Raw genomic sequence first — 20650 nt, forward strand, 5'->3', positions numbered from 1 at the left:
ATCCCAGAATTTTCGTAATCTGGGGTCTCTGTGTACTTGTATATGGTGAGATGACTTTGACTTTGACACCGAAAACCAAAGTGACTTGAGATGTATAGGCAACTTGATGAATAAGCCTTTGCTTATTATTACCAAATAAATATTTTAGTCTGTCACATCTGATCTCTCTAAGATGTTGGACAAACTGGGATTAAATTGAGAAGAATATGGTTGTTAATATAATATTATGTGGCAATAATGTATAAACCCCACTCCATGTCCACACAACTTTGTTTTTAATAAGAAGTTGTGTAAGAACCGTATAAAGTGCAAACCGTACACTCAACAATTTATCTATGTTTTGTTTTTTTTTTCATTTATTTATCCGAGTTTTCATTTGAGTTTGCACAAAAGAATACTGCATAATTGTGTGTGTTCTTTTGGGATACGGTTTTGTCATCACCATCCAAGTGTGTATGGATGGGGAATATTGTCATAGCCTAGATGTGCATATGTATGCATTTGGGGAATACTGTCTTGTCATCACATAGAAGAGGATAGGTGAGGTGCTTTAAGAAATCTTAAATGGAATAACAAGCTGTGATTTATGGCTGTAATATCACTAATATACTTTTGTTTCAGGCTTTTCTGTATTTAATAATTTTGTACCCTTATGATTATACATTTGCTCTGTTATTGCTTTTGGTGACACTCATGAAGAGAGCTAGAGAAAGCCCCCAGACAAAGAAATTTGGTTTGAGGGGAGCGCCTAGATATGCAAAGTGAGAAAAACTTTTTAAAGTTAAAGGCCTGAGACCTGATATTACATACTAATACACATTTCTCTGTTTTTGAGGCAGACTGGACACCAATGGTTATGCCATGCCCGGAAATGAGTGAGGCACAGATGCTCGACATTGTGTAAATAAATGTTATTTTAATAAATGAAAATAACATGGTACGACATGTACAAACAAAAGGCAAACATGTAGCATAACACAGCAACTGTCACACCAGTTGGACATGGCGAGGCAGTAGATCTGGAACAATGGCTGGACATGGCGAGGAAGAAGGACGCAATTGGTTTAAGATGATTTCCATCACAGTGGTCTTAGATAAAATTTTTGCATGCTGTTCACCCAGAGGTAATGCATTCGGTGGTGCTGGTCACACACATGCCACAGTGACATCGCAGGGCCATGGCGTACGTGTAGGCGGGGTCCACACTGGCCGAACAGTTAGGCAGCTGGACGGTCACCAGCTGCGTCACATTGTAGGTACATACCCTCTGATGTGATTCAATGAAGGGCGGATCCAGAACTGGTTTCTATGAAGGGCAGGACAGACAGACAGAAAGACAAAGCAAAACAATTATCTGCCATCCCTGGAATTATGGAACTTTTTCCTAAAATTCTTCCCAATGCTTGCAGCATTGATGAAACTTGATCAAGCAATCACCAGTGCTATTTAGTAGCTTTTGGTAACATAAAATAAAATTTTAGACTTGCTTTATACCAAGTATAGAAAAAATGGGTTGATTAAAAATATATGAACAGTTCCTTTCAAAACACATCTACAGTAATTAACCAATCAGCTTTAAAACTACACATATGCAGTCAAAATAAAAAAGACTCCAAGTAACAGGGCACTTCAACACATGAGAGTGACTACTGTTGCTGACCATGCCAAATTCAGTCTGGAGCTCAAAAAGAAGTTAGTACAGGCTTACCCATCTCCAAGCCATTCACAGTGTCTAGAACTGCTATACATTGCATAATTTTAAAGAACAAGGAGGCAAATTCTGTAAGAAACAAACCTGTCAAGGTGCATCACCTCGGGTGCATGGTCTCATGGACAAAAAAAGACATTTTGAGGGAAAATATGCACAAATCTGCTCGTAGTCTAGGTCTTCCAACAAAGTAATGACCCAAAGCACACATCAAAGTTAGTGCCAACTGTTTGTCAAGGGACTGTCCCTGTAACTACTGATTGTAAGTCACTCTGGATAAGGGCGTCTGATAAATGCTGTAAATGTAAATAATTCTGGACTCATCTTTAGATGCCTTTATTGTCACTATACAAGCACAGCAAGAGAACGTCTGAAACAAACCATCAGATGTGCATTAAAACTCAGTCTGACAAAGATGAATAAAACTATGAGTAATATTAAATAAAGATATACAGTGTACGTAAGATGATGTTGTTGTCTTACATTTGGGGTTTAGACAAAATGTTGGGTTTGTTCAGGTTTCCTTTTGTTAAAGTGTGAGATTTTCTATGCACCATATCAACAGCCCTCTATGTTCTTTAACCAATTTAGCGGTGTCTTAATTTAAACAACAGTGTCTCAATTTAGCATAAATGGCTAAATATAATATGTAATATAAATATAATCAGAATATGTAATGCATTACCTTCTTCCGACAATCTCTAAAAAAATATATATATGCATTTATTATCTAACTGAATACTACTATCTGCTATATGCCATAGGGAAATTAGGAAGGATAACTTGCATTTTCACACTATACATTTGATGCTGATTAAAAATAATATTCAGCATCACATAAATATATTTTTTTCTTTCATGGGTATTTAGTCCAATATGAATTTTGTATGTAATTGATCAGTGAGTACGCAAGGGGGTCCTATGACCCACTGAACGGTCCTATGGTGGTATGTTGGGTATGGTGGGTTATACAAGTAGTGAACAGAAAATGCTGAGGGTTTTCTTTCTCCCCTTTTTCTCTGGGCTTGATTGTTTCTTGTGCGTGTTTGTAGGCACTTAAAATGTCTGACTGCTCAGACTGTAGAAAGAGTTGCACGGAGGGAGTCAATTATTTATTTACTCACGATGTGCTTCAGACTAATACAGGTTTAAGACTGGTGCATCACAAGTTCCTCTGGCTGCGTTTTGTTTAGCAAGAAAGAAGGATGCCTTAGGTGGGTGGCCTGCTTCTGTCATTTTGGTTTAAATAGGAGTTCAGCATTTCGTCAGTGAATCACTTAATCTTTCCCATATTCTGACTTCTGAAATTAAGTTTGTCTCTGGCAAACAGCTCAGTTTCAATTTTTTTCAATGGATGAATCTGGTAATAAGAGAGCATTTGGCATGCACAATTCTAGTCAATAAACCATTCTCTAATCTGTTTAAAATCCTATCTGTACATATATTCATATCATTAAAACGTCCATGCACACAAAACAAAAGACCATAAAATCATGTAAAAATATTGAAACTTTCTGCTGTAGCTACGCAGCAAATGTAAATTAATTATCACAAGGGATGCATAATGCCATGTATGTACTACATTTATTGGAACATTGTATGTTTTTATGTTGTAATACATACTAAAACTATTTTAGAAGAAAAAAAGCTACTAGAAATTAGCTGCACCACAAGCATAAATTGTCTTGAATACGTTGTCTGACTAAACATTTGTAATATGTTGAAAAAAGTATTGACTGTTCACTGGTATGTGTCAAATTCTAATTTCAACTTCTAATAAGAATTTATAAAGACCCCTTGGCAAGAAGGTTTTATGCATGGTTTGTGGTAAAATCTGCGTGCTGTGTTTCTGCGAGACTGTGCCTCACCTCCCAGGTTTCACAGCGCCCCCAGCAGGCATCCGTGGTGATGTGCAGGCCACTGCAGCCAGGCTTCTTGGCCAGGAAAGTGAACTCCCGCACGGCGCAGCCAGTGAAACGCTGCAGGTTCGTTGCAGCATTCCTGCCCCTGCCCTTCATGCCTCGTCCATCACACAGGCAGAGCAGAGACAGGGCAATAAAGCTGAGCATACGAACAAGTACGTGAACACATAATGCAGAATGACATAGAGATATACGTATAACTCACACACATACAACAATACACGTTACAGGGAACTATGAATCCCCAGGACATACTCCTAATCTGGACGCGCCTGTCAGCGCGTCACATGGGCCAACAACGTGAAATGCAATGAAATCAAAGGCATAAAAAGTCACTTACCAAGCTGTCCCTGAACATAGGAGTGCCATCTGTGTCTTCGCCACCAACCTGTTGATGAAACCTGTTGATGAAACCTGTGTAACGAAGACCACCGTTATTACAATAATTTAACAGCTAAATTGGAGCCAGGACCAGAGAGAATAGGTGGTGCTCTCTCTAGTGGTGCACGCCTCTGTCTTGGTGCACGGTTTATGTGCACAGGTTCTTATAGAAACAGAGGGGCGGTGACGTGGCCTCATGGTTAGACTTTCATTATGTTATTTTTGTATTTTTAGGACAATTCAAGTATCGTTATATAGCCACTGGGACATCCACTTGACAGGAAGAATTCACCCAGCAGTCTAATTGCAGCCTGCAGGCCCTTCCCTGTTTGGGGGGTGAGGGGGGGTACGGCCGCTGTGTGATCTGGCTTCCAGTTCTCAGGTACAGTTTATTCCATTAGCTTAATTAAGGCGAATAGGAGATCCTTTGTTCGGAACAACCCGCACAAGAGACGCTGAGCTCTGCCCCACCTTTCTCCCGTCCAGGCTCATTAACGGCTCCAGCTCCAAAGCAGGGAGCTGATGATCAGTCAGGTGAGCCCCAGGCGAAAGCCTTCTCTTGGGCTTACTAATTCAGACTGTGTGGTGCCAGGGATGGAGTCTCCAGCCAATTGCCTGTCTCCTGCAGAAATGGGAAAAGGAGAGAAGGAAAGATGACTGTAGTCATCTGCATTGTCACTAAGAGGGAACTGCCCTTGAGGGCTTGTAATAAATAAGCTGTAATAAACCGTTGTCAGCAGTGATGTGTTTCCAGTCAATTAAAGTCATGTTAAAATTGTAAAATAGCTCACAATTTATTTTGAAATGTTATTATTACTAAATCCTGAGATTCCAGTCTCAAGATGTATCCAAGCCCTAACGTTCCCCTTCGACCCACATATTCCAGTTTATTCATTTATATGTCAAATGGCTTGGTGGGAAGGGTCAACACACTATTTTCACCTTAGGCATGTAGAGGTCTTGTAGATAACTCCAAGCCAAACTGAGCCAAATCACCCAGCCCAACGCAATACTCCCAAAGCTATATGGCCACATTGAAGAACCTGTTTGGGTCTGGATTTTTATTATAGGATAAAAAAGGTTCTATATTATACAGAAGTACATCCCATGAAAAGTTGGGGATAATGGGCAGGAAACGAATTCTTGCTGCTCAGGGCTGGTCAGGGCTTATTAATGCATGTATGAAATGAAGGCTGACTTGTGGGCAGTGGTGGCCTAGAGGTTAAGGAAGCGGTCCTGTAATCAGAAGGTTGCCGGTTCGAATCCCGATCCGCCAAGGTGCCACTGAGGTGCCACTGAGCAAGCCCTAACGTTACCCATCGACCCACCAATTTCAGTTTGCTCCCCGGGCGCCTGTCATGGCTGCCCACTGCTCACTCAGGGTGATGGGTTAAATGCAGAGGACAAATTTCACTGTGTCCACCGTGTGCTGTGCTGCTGTGTATCACAAGTGACAATCACTTCACTTCACTTCACTTGTGTTGTCTCATCCAATAGTACAGCTGTCTTATATTAATGGGAAGGTATCAGAACACATAGTTCAAAATGGACCTACACCAGGTATGGGAGGATTGTAAATCAGCCACAGAACGACAGAAGAACGTGTCCCGCTCTGATGAATCATGTTTCCTTTTACATCATGTGGATGTATCTGGGGAAACTGGGGGGATGCACTGAAGGCAATCTTTTGGAGGCAGTTTTGGATGGAGCATTCCTGTTGATGTTACTTTGACAAATGCCACTGATCGAATTTCTGCAGGAAAATGTTAATTGTAACACTGAAAAAAATGGATTCTGCTTGGTTCCAGACACCACAACAAACCTTCAAATCTTTTTAGGCAAACATATTTTTTATGTGAACAAGGTACAGTACAGGCCAAAAGTTTGGACACACCTTCTAAATCAAATGTGTTTTCTATATTTTCATGACCATTTACAATTGGTAGATTCTCACTGAAGGCATCAAAACTATGAATGAACACAAAAAGTGGAGACCTGGCCTCCACAGTCACCGGACCTGAACCCAATCAAGATGGTTTGGGGTGAGCTGGACCGCAGAGTGAAGGCAAAGGGGCCAACAAGTGCTAAATACCTCTGGCAACTCCTTCAAGACTGTTGGAGAACCATTTCAGGTGACGACCTCTTGAAGCTCATCGAGAGAATGCCAAGAGTGTGCAAAGCAGTAATCAGAGCAAAGGGCGGCTATTTTGAAGAAACTAGAATATAAAACATGTTTTCAGTTATTTCACCTTTTTTGTTAAGTACATAACTCCACATGTGTTCATTCATATTTTGATGCCTTCAGTGAGAATCTTTCAATGTAAATGGTCATGAAAATAAAGAAAAAACATTGAATGAGAAGGTGTGTCCAAACTTTTGGCCTGTACTGCATATGAAAAACGTTTGTCTCCACAGAAGTTTGAATGAATGCATATGCCACCCTAATGACCTAATAATGTCTATGCAACCATTTCCATACCTTCCAAAAATAACAAATAATCAATAGTCCTGTCCTGTCCTGTCAGGAACACAGTTGACACATGAAATTGTGTATGTGAAGCTGTGCTGTCATCATTTGTAATCAATAGTAATTATGATTAATAGTAATTATAAACTGTTATATAATTGTAATCAAATTAAGTGAACAAATTGCGGATGTTTAGGCACAAGTGACCTTGCAGTCAGAATCCACATTAAGGTTTGCAGCAAGTGGTAGTTTCTTTTTGGGATCAAGTCTGATAGACTAGACCTTCCTCACACACATTATGGCTCCATTCAGCTCTGCAGGACACTGCTAAAAGCAACAACCTGGTCTTCCTCATGGAGCAGATGTATAGGTAGCAGAGTACTTGAGTTAAGGAATGAGGCGCTTTAATTAAAGCTGCACTTCACCATTGCGCTTCATTTAATTTTACATGATGTAAGGCAATCTTAATTGGGATTAGTTACAGTTGAACAGTCTTATATGAGTGGTTCAGGATACATTTTACTATGCGTCATACCCTGTATAACTATGTATGTGACAAATAAACTAAACGTGCAAATGAACGAGATACAAATTTGGGCTGATAAGGCAAACAAGGATATGCTGCCACATGGTGGGCATTTTTATATACTTGCATGTTTTTCCCCAAATTCTGAACTAAATATTCATAAGTTAGCATTATTTATTTACTCTAATATATTTTGATCAATCTAATCAAGTTCAAAGTTAAAGTTAGTAATGTGATTAGCAGGTTAATGCAATTCCCCAGACACCTATTCACAGGCGTGATCGTGCACCCTCGGGCGCCGCACAAAGGTGATGAGAACCCTTCATAAGCCAGACGTAGAGCAGCAGGAGCTCTTCTGCTTTGTGGATAGTGATGATCCCTGTTATGTTATGATGATCCCTGTTATGTACTTTATGTAGTTTGTCTTTTGTGCCGTTTTCTATTAATTAAATTCATCAATCCTTTTTCACAATGTCAAGAGTGTGCACCTCAATTCTTCAAATATGTGGCATTACAATTTATCTGAAATAAATTGTGTTTAGCTAAATGATTTACATTTAGGTTAAAGGTCTGCTTGCTACTTAGAAGTATAAAATATATTTTAATGTGGTCCTTTCATCAGATTTTGCTTCTTATTATTGCTCCTTAAGTAAATGAAACCATTGTGAAGCAGTGTGTGGGGACCATAGGCAGATGTTAATTTTTGTACTTGCTTTGCTTACAACTTCTTATGGAGAGGAAATCTATATTTGTGTTTCTAGATCAATGAGTATTGTTCTCGTTTAGAAAATATTTTTTTTTTCTGAAATAATGTGAGTGATGTGAAATATAATTAAAAAATTTCTGATGTTTTCACGATAATGCACCCCTTTACAATACCACCTCTTTCCCAGGCACACATCTTTCACACATTCTCAAACAAATGTCAGAACACAAGTTAAGAGGGTAAATGACTGTGTATTATGCAGTCTAACAACAGCTTTATATTAAGTCTTTTCATATATTCTTCTTCCATCTTTTTTTTATGCAGGAAGAGAAGCTGGTTGCACTGCCAGCAGGGACATACAGCAAGAGGGGCTGCGCATACCCCAAATCATTGTGTGCATTAATGTGCATTTTGAAATATTCAGATTTTTTCCCCCTATGTGCATCCAAAGCTCCTGATTGACAGCGTTCTCTTCTAATCCTCCACTCTGGTCAGTTTAGGCATTAATGTCCTTCCACATTTTCCAGGCTGTTTCCAATGTGAACTTTGTGATTATAAAGAACAACTTTTCTTGACAAACCTTTTCTTCGTGGTAATATCGAGCACATCTGAGAACAGCAGCATCTGAAATTCAGTCTAACTAAACTAAAACCTATCCATTACAGTCCATAAAAACGAATGTCATAATGTCTGTAGTTAATCTATAGTAAAACAAATGAATGGTAACAATGAATGGTAACAAGTTTCTTCCAACAGCTCTGAACATGGTCCAGATGTCAGTTCTAGGCTCTACATTGTTAATGTTAAAACTACTCAACAGTACACAGGCAATAAAAGGCATGGTGCTTTGGTGACTGGGCAATATCCACAAAAAAACAGACCAGGGAAAGGTTTGAAAAATGGTAAACCATGCTGTCCTGTATAGAACCTGGAACAAGCAACCTTGCTGTCATGTGTGATGTATGATCAACAGTTCTGACATTTTATTCAGCTTTCACTCAGTCAATGAGGTAAGAATCGTCAGACTAAATAACTACAGAAGCTATTTGTTCAGCTGAGTTGAGTTCTCTTTACCTACACGGGGTTAAATCTAATGAGCTAGAAGTCTGGTAAATTCTCAACAGTTTTCAGAATCTAATTATATGGGATTTTCTGATGATGAAAACTCTCAAATGACCTCAGGACATGATTTAATAGGTTCAATGTGGAATTAAACAATAATCATGATTATTACATTTTATAGCCATGCAATAAAAACATAATGCTCAGAATGTAACAGTAAAGTGGATATTTTACATCACAACACTATGTTTAAAAAGATAAAAACTTTATTTCTGTATCCTCCTCCTCCTGCTTCCCTCGGCTGCTCCCGTTATGCGTCTCCACACCGCATCTGCCGGTCTGGCTGTCCGTACAATTGACCTGGCTTTTGGTTTTATGCCGGATGCCCTTCCTGACGCAACCCTCCCCATTTACCCGAGCTTGGGACTGGCACCAAGAAATACACGGTCATGTGTATCCCTAAGGGCTGGGTTAAAAATGTGTGTTTTTTGGTTGTGGAGTTTTCCTGTGTGAAGAAAGAATGGATTAGCTTTTTCTTCCAAAGAACTCACTAGCAAAACTATACATATCGTTATTTGTTGTATAAAAGCAGCAGGTAACAGTTTCTCATAGTAAATATTCATGTTGAAGCCACATGAGTCCGGTCAGCATCAAGCTGTATGGAGTGGATTGGGGAGTGATGATTCAAAACAATAATAACATTGTTTTTTTTTTATAAAAAATAAATAAAGGAATTATATATAAATTTTTTAATGAAATCTTGGTCATGTCAACCTAAACAAAAAACACATCCATTACAATCCACTCCAATTTCCTTTCCTGTGTGTGTGTGTGTCCATTTCACCTTTATCTGTGTGTTTCATCTGTGTGTGTGCCAGTTTTCAGTAGTATAAGTAAAGTCTGAAATATTTCCTAAACAGCCCCTCATACGTTCGGGTGGTCCATGGACCTCAGGAGATGGACCTCCACCTGCAAAGCACGTCCGATTCGGGCCACCGTAATGAGGAAGACAGATATTAGCCCCAAACGCAGAAGACATCCCTTCAGAACCTGCTAGAACCACAAGATCCCACAAAATGGGAGTGACCAGATTAAGCTCGTACTAAATTTGACTTAAAACAAGATCCTCATGATGCTCTTTGCCTAGCACAGGCTACATGAACAGGCAGCACATGCAGTGATCCACGCATATACACGCCAGCTCTCTCTCTTCTCTCGGGTGCGCGATGGGGGCGTTGCTAGGGATACTGGCGGGAAAACGAGTCACTAACGCGTACGGAGGGTGGCGCACTTGCTAGGTGTTGCTTGCTGTATTTCCAGCTTGCCCAACAAACACGGACCGCTCCAAAAAAAAAAAAAAACTGTCCGGAGGCAATTTCCAGGCCTCACAAACAAGACATGTCTGGTCACCACGGCTAAAATGAACCCTCCTTCCCTCTCTTTCTCACCCGAATCCGTCACCATTGCCTTGAGGGCGACGGACTCTCTGGTCTCACGGCCTGGTGAAAAGGTGAGCACTCTGCAAAAAAAGTAACAAAAAAAAAGTATTCAAACTCAATTCACTATCCCCTGACAGCCACGTTCTTTAAATACGAAGTAGTCCCGGGGAAATCCGAGGAAGCGCAGACTGTGGTATAATAATAGCGTTATTTTAAGTTGAACATGCAGTGCCTTGAGCTTTGCGGGAACCCGAGCTCCTCCATAGTTCCCCGGCAGCGAGCTGACGGTTGTTGCGGGAAGTTCGGTTCCCCCACGTTCCCCCACGTTCCCCCTGACGCGCGATGATTTCAAATCATGACGTCACACGCCGACGTGAAACGGCTTCTCTTTGTTTAGACGGGTTCGCTGCTGCCGTTTTAATGTCTTTTCTTCAAAGTGTCTTTGTTTTTACAGATACTAATGGAAACGATTGAAATCGCTGGATATACATATTAGTAGATATACGGTAGTGTAGGTTTTAAAACTATGTAATGAGTGACTGTTTACTGTATTAACTCTGGTAATTAAGTACCAGAGACATTTAGAGACACGTGACATGTATCTATGAAAATAAAGACGCTAAACGGCATCGAAGCCTTATGACGTCGCAGTAGCGTGTGACGTCATGATTTGAAATCAGCGCGCGTCAGGGGGGACAATGGGGGAACGGAATATCCCGTAACGCCCGTTAATGCATATTTAATGCGTTGCCGCTGACTGCATTGTAATGGGGTGTAACTGTAACTGGGAGTAAAGAGGAAGTGGTAAGGATGAAGATGGCGTTAATTAGTGGGGGGATAAATATGGCAGAGAGTCTGTGGACTGGGCCTGTTAACACAGCAGATTCACACTGAGCACATGTGACAGACATGACAGGGTCTGGAGAAAGTTCTGCTGCCTGCAACATCCTCCAGCAGTGGGTATAAGATGAGATCCTCAGAGCCCTTGTGAGACCATATTCTGGTGCGGTTGGCCCTGGGTTCCTCCTAATGCAAGACAATGCTTGACATTATATTAAAATTGTGGTAGTAGTTGTGGTAACACACCTGCCTATGAACCAGAAGACCCAGTCTCAAATCCCACTTACTACCATTGTGTCCCTGAGCATGACACTTAACCCTGAGTTGCTCCAGGGGGGGACTGTCCCTGTAACTACTGATTGTAAGTCGCTCTGGATAAGGCCGTCTGATAAATGCTATAAATGTAAAGTTGGATCAGCCTGTAGTGTGTTTTTCCTCTTTAATTTTTAGTGTGACTCGAAATCCAGACCTATAATTATTTGTGTGATTTTGTTGTCAACACATTCAACTATCTAAAGAACAGAGTATTTAATTAGAATATATTTCATTCATTCAGGACTAGGATGTCTTATTATTGTGTTCCCTTCTATTTTTTTATTTTTATGAATGTGAGTTTGCTCCAACCTACAGGTAAAGTGGAAAATGAGAAGCATATTCGTCCATGACTGGGTGCTAAATTTAGAGGCCAGTGGCTGCTTCAGGTTTCACTCGTTGGTCACTTTACCCAGCAGAAGCTGTCGCTGTCCCTAACCACACAGTGCAGAACTTTATCACCGATCATTTAGTATGTTGGTTTGTTGTTTGTGTTGCTGCTTTTTGTGCTGACCAACACAAGTGCCAACATTTGTCAGCTGGATAAGGCATCAAGCAAGATTTCTGACCTTGGTAAGTGAGCAACCTGACTACAAATCAATCCCAATGGCTACTTGCTGTTGGAGGCCTGTTTGAGGATCGTTGTTCACTTGAAACCTTATTATTTCATTATTGATGTATTGATTATTATTTAGATGTGCCTGTCTTGCGTGTTTGACTGATGGCTTTAATAAATCCTGGTCAGTACAGGTCTTACCCTGGTTATAAAGTTTGGTTCTCGTAGGATAGTCTTACTATAGTGGTTTTGCTGGAGAGATTTTAGTACTCGGTAATGCTTTGGCTATTGATTTAAGTACATTGAATGCATGAAATATTTATAATTTGCTGTGAAGTGTTAATGGTTTGGACACTGATCATTCAGACTGCCAGTAAAACCTGCAGTGTCCATTTACTTTCTGTATTCTTACTTTCTGTCTTACTATTGTTACCCAACCCAGATATCAAGACTGAGCAGCACTGGCTGGAAAGATTTCTATAGCATGCCGCTGACTGGTTAACATGTTCTGTCCCTATGTGCTATTCTGGGTCTGTGCCTCTTGTGCTATCTGGGATTCTTAGTGTCAAAGGGCACGTGGTTAATTCTGGGCTCCAGTGTTTGTTTCCCTGCTGGTTTAAAACCTTTATTTCACATTCCTAGTATTCATATTATTTGTGTAACATAGGCTCTAATAGAAATATATCCCATACATTGGAAGATTACATTTCAGAATAACACTATAATTATCTGAAGATGTTCAATTTGTTGATTTCATGACTTTTCTCTGCATATTTCTCCTCCTTTAGCTTGGTTACTTTTTCACCGTTTTATTTCTTTGATAACTTTCCACATCTTTAGTTGTGCACGGGTAAAACACAGAGTGGTTCGGGATGCATTTCACTACGTGTTGTACTGCGTTAAAAACGCACTTGACAAATTAAAATCTTGAATCCTGACTCCTCCTTCCCGCTACAACGAATCAGCCGGTCACTCTGTCCACACAATTGACCTGGCAAAAGCATTATACTGGATGCCATTCTTGACGCAACCCTCCCCATCTATCTAGTCAGTTTTTTTAAATATATAAGTACATGATATTGGACTAGGGTGTAGTGCATTTTAACCACACCTAACAGGTTAAGACCTTGGTACCTGAATATATTGTCTTTTCTTAGTATACCCCACAACACAGGTCTAATGAGTGGATCTGTTGCAGACAATTTGGCCTTTGATTGCCAGTGAGATAATCAGAGGTTATATTTCACCTTGTGGTACTTTACGCTATGTAGGACCCAGAAGCATCCACTCACCCTATATTGTTCAGAAATCTGGGTGTTAACCTTGCTAGTATGGAGACTGTATTGTCCTTTAAACCACAGGGGACCTCATCGGAGGTACCCACTTTGAACAAAGCCATCTGTGTTTTCATGCACACAACCACAGACACGTGTCTTTAAATGTTCCTGTGTGACTTTCACTTGCTCCTCTGACTGCCTCTCCCCCCTCACACACACACACACACACACACACACACACACACACACACACATAGTTGCAACTGAGGCAGCTGATATGAAGCTTTGGGATAGCAAACATTCCTCTCTGTACTCGGAGGGACACTGCATGGTCCAAGTAATCATATACAACACTGACAGTATCATCAAATTACTCTGTGTGTGTGTGTGTGTGTGTGTGTGTGTGTGTGTGTGTGTGTGTATTTGTTTATTGGGGGAGTTGTGACTTTGCAAAGGACAGAGCTACTGATATACAGCGTGATTATATCATTTCATGACCTGTTCAGGAAGCTGTTTATGTTCATTTGAGGGAAAAACCCTGAATGATTCACTAGTTTGGCTCTACCCTGACTCTAAAATGTTGTGGCCAGTTTTTTAGGACTTTGATTCTATATTTACTGACAAACTCCTGTTAATGTAGACTGGTGCCATGCCACCGAAGATTCTTGTATGATCCCATCACTTCGTGAGAACCATGGAATCAGAGGAAGAGGCAGGAGAAAGCTACGTGGAGAGGGCCAACCTCCCTCTGGACATCGACAATGTTAAGATTCTCCTCCAAGGTCAGTATGTTCGGATGCATCTGTCCTGCCCAGGTTTAATTTTCATTTCAAAAACTGGAATGATCAGCGATAACAAGAAAAACATGTGTTTCATTTCTAATCACACATTACACTCATTATGGAGCTCATCTGGTGAAAGGTAGGCACATGGGGGCCATTTTGGTTACTTTGTGTGAGAACAGGTTTCAACTGACTAATGGGAGTCATCATTATTATTCATAATTTAAAAAAATCTTTTGTTATACAAGAGGCACAATACAGGATATAAATACCTTGATGGCCAGTCCAATATTCATTCATTCATTCATTCATTAATTCAGTGTGTTCAGCGGCCATTTTTTCACTTTAGTCAGTTGTTAGTTGGAACAAACCCACATACTTAAAAATATATATGGTGGTCATTTATAAAAGGCCAGCAAGAATTAGTCTGGAGCTCCATTGAAATGCTGTGCTCACGAATGCAAGTCTGTCACTTTAAAAAGTGTGTATATTTTCTCACACACACATCATATATAAACTACCAGTCAAAAGTTTGGACAGGTCTACTTGCATTTTTTACATTAAAGACCAAATCTGAAGGCAAAAGGATGACCTTATTACAAAATATTATTTTGATTTTCAAAGCAAAAATGCTACTCAGGTAAGGAACTCCAAGCAAAAATTCCAGATGGCTCTAGACCCCATCGAAGAGGGGTCATGATGTCAAATCAGAGTCAGAAGCAGTGGCCGTGGCTTGTGTTGGCATCAGTCTCTTGCTCAGGCTCGCTCTGGTCTAGGCCCCTTCTTAACAGTGAAGTGAAAGCAAATCACTGCTAGGAGGTGGAGCCTCTAATTAAGGTGACTCCTCCTACATAGAGAGCCCTGGAATGACAAACACATCTACATACCTTTGCAGTATGCATGTTGCACCCTGGTGAGTACAATATGTACAAAAAGTTGTGTATGAATGCACATTTCATGGCATTCATAGAAATAATGAGGGGTGGGAACTATTTTGGATGAAACTGAGAAATACATATGAAATGAAAGCTTGTGATCAACCCTTTCTGGTGGATATGAATGAGTTATTAAACAAAACCTAAATTACTGAACACTGAACTCAAAGAAGCAGTAGGTGTAACAAAGTGCTTGTGACCAATTTTTGTGAATATACCATGTTGTGGACCCAGACACATTTACATTTTCATCTTAGGCATTTAGCAGGGCATATTTTTGTGCTGGTTTGCAGAATGAAAATTAATTTTTGGAATTTTTGCTGACAACTGTTCCAACCTGTTTTTGCCATAAACTACTGTAACTTATAAAACAACTAGCAATTAAAGATTAAAGTATATGAGTGATCTCTTACACCATGTCATTGGTAATTTCTTATTTATTTGTGCACATGCAGAAGAAGAGGCAATAAGTCAGATTTCTTTAATCAGTCTGAGGGTGCTTCAGCGTCTCTTCCAGTTGGGTGCTGGTGATGACAGAACAGGTTCCTCTCTTCTGCACAGTGGCACTCTCAGGCTGGAGGCTTTGCCTCAGGCTCAATGTACTGAGAGTACTGCATGTTACTGCTTGATTATTGGGGCTTGTTCACATTGGTGCTAGACTTATGTTCACCTGTTCAATACAGACCGAATCAGCATACGAGAATGCAGGGAGATGTCTGCTTCAGGAATATTTTCCTGTTGTTGACACTTTTTTTGTTGAAAATCTGAGGCAGTAAAGAGCACTTTCTGTTGATTATGAATTGAGTTGTTTATATTGAAATGGGTAAGTACACTAATTTCTATGATGATAATAGTGCAATTTTATCTCTGTCTGTCTTGATTTCTTAAATCTTTTGCTCAAGGTATATAATGGCCTCACTGTATCCATTAAACAAAGAAGACAACGCATTATACTTGATAATTTTTTTATTTGCATATTTTTGAGTGGCAAATGTATGTAGCTTTGCTTTCAGTGTCTACTGTCAGCCCTGTAGCATAGCAATAATTACACAGTCAGGGAAAAAAAAAAGTTTGCCCACTAACAAGGAAATGATCAGTCTATAATTTCAATGGTAGGTTTATTTGAACAGTGAGAGACAGAACAATAACAAAAACAAATAAAATAAAAAATGTATTAATTAATTTGCATTTTCATTCATTTTCCACATTTTCTGCTATCAATCAGAAAGATTTCTGGCTCCCAGTTGTATTTTATACAGGTAAGGAGGTGACCTTGGGAGCTTCTGAACTCTGTATAAAAGACAACCGTCCATAAAAGCAATCAATCTAACATGCACCATGGTCAAGACCAAAGAGCTTTCCAGGGATGTCAGGGACAAGATTGTGGACCTACACAAGGAATGGGTTACAGGATTTTGGTAACAGTTGGTGTCACACTACGCCGTGACGGACTGAAATCCTGCAGTGCTCGCAAAATCCCGCTGCTCAGGAAAGCACATGTACAGGCCCGTTTGAAGTTTGCCACTGAACATCTAAATTATTCAGAGAAGGACAGGGTGAAAGTGTTGTGGCCAGATCGAGCTCTTTGACATCAACTCGTCCATGACTGCTGTGTTTGGAGGAGGAGGCAGCATAGTTGGTTAAACTGCATGAGCCTGCCCGCTTGCACCAGATTGCCAGAAATGTAAAATTTCATCAGAAAATTTAATTTCAAATGTTTAATTTCAGTTTAACTGCTACATCTGCTGGTACACAAACGTTAGAAAAATTTAAATGAGATCACATTGGATCCTCAAGTAATGCATGACCAAGTTATTATATTTCTGTCTCATTTATACTTTAAAGATTTGTGTGAAAATATGAAAAAGTAAATGTGCTCATCTAAATTTAAAATACTTAAGTAAACACCACCTTTTATGCAATTTATAAAAAGCCTGACACTGAACAGGCCTCCAGTCTTTTTTTTCAGTACTATTCGGTTTTGTAAAGCAAGTTAATTTCTGGAGATCTTGTGCTAATTGCCTTTTAAATACGATGTGCTTGTTTCATTATAAATCTTTATGGTGTAAAACAATGCAATAGTCAATAGAATTCTTCATTGAAGCATGCATGCTTAGAAACGTGTGCACAACTGTCTCTTTGAAGAAGCCCTGAAGAAGCCTCGGCAGATGCGAGGTCCCCCACAACATGCCTGCAGGACACAAGGTGAGCGTTGTTGCAGCTTTGGGGCAATAATCACGGAATCTCTGGAGAGCCATCCTAAAATGGCTTTTGTGTTTTAATGCTTTGCTCAGTGGTATATATGGCTTCCAACTACACTGCATGTGATGTGGCCAGTGTTTTTTTTTGTGTATTGCATCTAGCTAAACTTTATGGTATGTATCTTTTATTTTTATTTCTACTTGATTTCATTATGGTGAGACATACCCCCTTATTATCTGTTTCTTGGTTGGCTGTGAAAGAAGTGTCTTCCCCTTCTGTACTGATTATTAGTCACGTAATGATTTAGATCTGACGTTGGCGTTTGCCACCATCATGAGGAAGCTCTGCTGTAGAGTTATACACGCTGGATCTCATCTTGAGACAGTCAGTGCGAGTTCAGCCACGGTTGCCTAAATGCCATTCTGGTTTTATACTTGGATCTGCATAATGGCCTTGGATTAACAATAGTTGGTCTAGGTCTTTCCCAGACAAGGAGGTGTTGTGTTTCCTCAGTTAGTTGTACTTCCAGTCAATACTGGAAAGTATTGACTGTGATAGTTCTGAAAGACAAAGAAGAAGAAGAAGTGGGAGAGTATGGAAGTCCAAGAGTTTACAGTTGTGGAAATATTTTACTCTGCAAGTGACCTTCTTGACTTTGTGGATGTGTGGAGTGGTAAGATGCTCTTTGTCCAATATGCTGACAATGCTGATGTGAATGATTGTGTGGTTGAAGTTTTTTTCTTTATGTATTGGAACTGCAAAAACATTGGCAGCTTTTTATGTGAACATCACTGGAAAACCTGCACCCCAAAGCCTTGAGATTCATCAAGTGAAGGTTGCATATAAAATCTTTTGATGCTCATGATTTTCATGTTTTGTGTCTGTGATATCTCCCATGTCCAGTTGAACAAGAACAGATACAGAAGAGGACCTTCACCAACTGGATCAATGCACAGCTGTCGAAGGTACGCAGAGGCGTGCATGCTCCTCACAGAGGGTTTCTGAGTAAGGTGCTTGCGTCTTGTGAGACCTCCCAGCTTTTGCTCCTTTATTCCTGTATGCCATACTTCAATGCAAGACAAAGGGGGGAAGGTCGATTGGGCAGCAGGAGATACAGTATATAACCCTGTCAGACAGACAGCAGCAGGAGTTACATACCCCCACCTCTCCACCCCTCCACATGCCAGAGCGATCCAACAATCTTGGCTGTGGACCACATGGTGTTTATTAATAAGTGCTAGGGATGTGGTCGGGGCAGTTACCGTTTGGACACCGACGTGCTAATGAAAAAATGACTTGACTCACCATCTACCACTTCACACATACTCATTACACAGCAATATGTCTTGTGTATATTCATATATTTATGTAGCCTTGTGATTACATTTTTCATATTTTATATGAAATATGAATAATATATGAAAAATGAGTCATTATCTGAAGTTAACTGAAGGTAAACCACCAAAGGCAAGGTGTAAGTCATGTGTTTTGTATTCTGTCAGAGGAAACCCCCATGTGTGGTGCGGGACCTCTTTTATGATTTTCGAGATGGCTCCAGACTGCTGGATCTGCTGGAAGTGATGAGCGGCCAGCGCATGGTGAGAACTCATGATGACTTTTCAATTGACCTGTATCCCTATGCCGTCATGCATAAACATTTTTTACGGACCAACCTGAGATATTATATTAGCTCTGATTTGATGAGTTGTTATCGTTTCAGTTTGGCAGCAACCTTAACCTATTACCTTTCCTTCCCATATAGAGTCGAGAGAAAGGACGAGGAATGTTCCAGCACAGAAGTAATATAGAGACTGCCTTGTCCTTCCTCAAGACAAAATCTGTGAGTTGAGTTCATCAGAGCCACCATTTAATGTCTCAAACCTGACAGTTTAATGTTGGTTGCTGTAACCCATGGAACTTGGTTATTTATATGAATCTGTGAATCATTTTCACGTAGTGCCGACAATATATGTATTAGGTAAAGGGTGTTTATTGGTTTTTGTTTCACTTTGCACTCTGAACACTATCTCTGCTTTAACACTTATGTATATTGTGTATATTGAATTCAATATGGAGGTGACGTTTTTGGTGAAAGACCATCATTTTGCATGCAATTATGTAGCTGTTTAAAGGTTCACTATGATTATGTACTGTATGCATTTTACAAGTGTGAGCTGTATTTTTTTTTTTGCACAGATCAAGCTGGTCAATATCAACGTTCCTGATATCATTGATGGCAAACCTTCCATCATCCTTGGCCTCATCTGGACCATCATTCTTCAATTTCATGTTAGTTTCCACACACTGTTTAAAACAAGGGTTGTAATGCTACACAAAAATCATGATGTCAGGATTTAAGCCGGTTCAGTATTTTTTCTTTTTATGAAGTATAATTTGAATATAGTTGATGATTGATTTCTTTGCATATGAAATGTTATATGATAAAAGAGTGCCATTCTTTTATATATTTATTATTGGGGTAATTAATTACCTTGAACACATTCAGTACCATAATTCATGTTTTCCTCTTTAAGATCGAAGAGCTGGCCAGCACGCTGTCCTTCAGCTCTCGGCAGTCATCTCTGGAGTCTCTGGCCAGCCTGGACACCCGCTCTAGCTGCAGCAGTGCACGTAGCAGCCCATTACCACCCCGTGGCTCCCCTCTTCATGCCCGCTTCCGCATCTCTGCTAAAAAAGCTCTGCTTCTGTGGGTCCGGGAGCAGTGCCATAAGTAAGTTTCATGTACACCCACAAACATACATATATACACACAGAAACAGGAAAAAACTGATAAAATCAATACACTTATGATAAAATAAATCTATAATAAATAATTAAAATAATTAAAAAAGGTAATCTATGAACCAGACAACCACAAAGTCACAGGTTCAAACCCCATTTACTACCATTGTGACCCTGAGCAAGACACCTAAACTTGAGTGTCTCCAGGGTAAGTGACCCTTTAACTACTGATTGTAAGTCGCTCTGGATAAGGGCTTCTGATAATTACCTTAAATATAAAACACATTCTATATGTCTCCTATTCTTTTGCTCAGAGTTGGCTGCAGTCTGAATGTGAAGGATTTTAAGGCAAGCTGGCGGAGTGGGGTGGTGTTTCTGGCCATCCTACAGGCCCTCAGGCCAGATGTGGCGGATCTGACCAAAGCTAGAACCCAAAGCAACCGGCAGAACCTAGAGGAGGCCTTTCGCATTGCTGAACGAGAACTGCACATCCCCCGACTCCTGGACCCTGCAGGTATGTAGATATTTTATTTGGCTCCTTTTTTTTGTGGGCTACAAAAATGAAGCACCACCTCTCAATAAGATTATTTGTCTGTTTTGGCCCAGATGTGGATGTAAGAGAACCGGATGAGAAGTCCATCATGACGTACGTGGCTCAGTTCCTTCAGTACTCCCAAGATCTGCCGATGTCTGAGGAGGACATGCAGGTGGGTCTTAATTTCTTTAATGAAATAAGGCACACAACCTGCCACTGAGGTGCCACTGAGAAAAGCACCGTCCCCGGGCGCCTGTC

The 20650-nt window shown here is 40.2% G+C and overlaps 2 protein-coding genes across 14 annotated transcripts in view; one reads left to right on the forward strand and one right to left on the reverse strand.

The window, feature by feature from the left end:
• Positions 1-896: 896 nt before the first annotated feature.
• gphb5 (glycoprotein hormone subunit beta 5) lies at positions 897-4130 on the reverse strand. Of its 3 annotated transcripts, XM_028993173.1 has the most exons (4): positions 4103-4126; positions 3971-4018; positions 3577-3769; positions 897-1306 (listed from the first exon to the last, which is right to left on the reverse strand). In XM_028993173.1, the coding sequence occupies exons 2-4, from the start codon at positions 3997-3999 to the stop codon at positions 1115-1117; spliced, it is 414 nt and encodes a 137-aa protein (XP_028849006.1). In that variant the 5' UTR covers positions 4000-4018; positions 4103-4126; the 3' UTR covers positions 897-1114. The 3 variants fall into 3 exon arrangements, with proteins under 3 accessions (XP_028849006.1, XP_028849014.1, XP_028848996.1); XM_028993181.1 differs by having other exon boundaries at positions 3577-3715; positions 3971-4130; XM_028993163.1 differs by having other exon boundaries at positions 3971-4130.
• A 7648-nt stretch (positions 4131-11778) lies between these two features.
• syne2b (spectrin repeat containing, nuclear envelope 2b) overlaps positions 11779-20650 on the forward strand; it is a 100292-nt gene continuing 91420 nt past the window's right edge. For 10 of the 11 annotated variants that reach the window (XM_028973043.1, XM_028973076.1, XM_028973110.1 and 7 more), the window contains exons 1-9: positions 11779-11936; positions 13837-13978; positions 18019-18080; positions 18618-18713; positions 18878-18955; positions 19312-19404; positions 19650-19846; positions 20172-20371; positions 20464-20564. In XM_028973043.1, coding sequence (XP_028828876.1) covers positions 13891-13978; positions 18019-18080; positions 18618-18713; positions 18878-18955; positions 19312-19404; positions 19650-19846; positions 20172-20371; positions 20464-20564 — 915 coding nt within the window. In that variant the 5' untranslated portion in view covers positions 11779-11936; positions 13837-13890. Of the gene's footprint in view, positions 11937-13836; positions 13979-15600; positions 15737-17058; positions 17119-18018; positions 18081-18617; positions 18714-18877; positions 18956-19311; positions 19405-19649; positions 19847-20171; positions 20372-20463; positions 20565-20650 lie in introns of those variants that run through there. The other variant, XM_028973060.1, reaches the window with a different exon arrangement.

This window comes from Denticeps clupeoides, chromosome 1, assembly GCF_900700375.1.
Source record: "Denticeps clupeoides chromosome 1, fDenClu1.1, whole genome shotgun sequence".
Taxonomy (NCBI): Eukaryota; Metazoa; Chordata; class Actinopteri; order Clupeiformes; family Denticipitidae; genus Denticeps; species Denticeps clupeoides.

Coding starts and splice junctions, on each gene's coding strand:
- gphb5 (XM_028993163.1), bottom strand. CDS start 3,999: ATGGCACTCCTATGTTCAGGGACAGCTTG. Junction 3,770..3,970: donor CTATGTTCAGGGACAGCTTG/GTAAGTGACTTT, acceptor TCGTATGCTCAG/CTTTATTGCCCTGTCTCTGC. Junction 1,307..3,576: donor GGCGCTGTGAAACCTGGGAG/GTGAGGCACAGT, acceptor TGCCCTTCATAG/AAACCAGTTCTGGATCCGCC.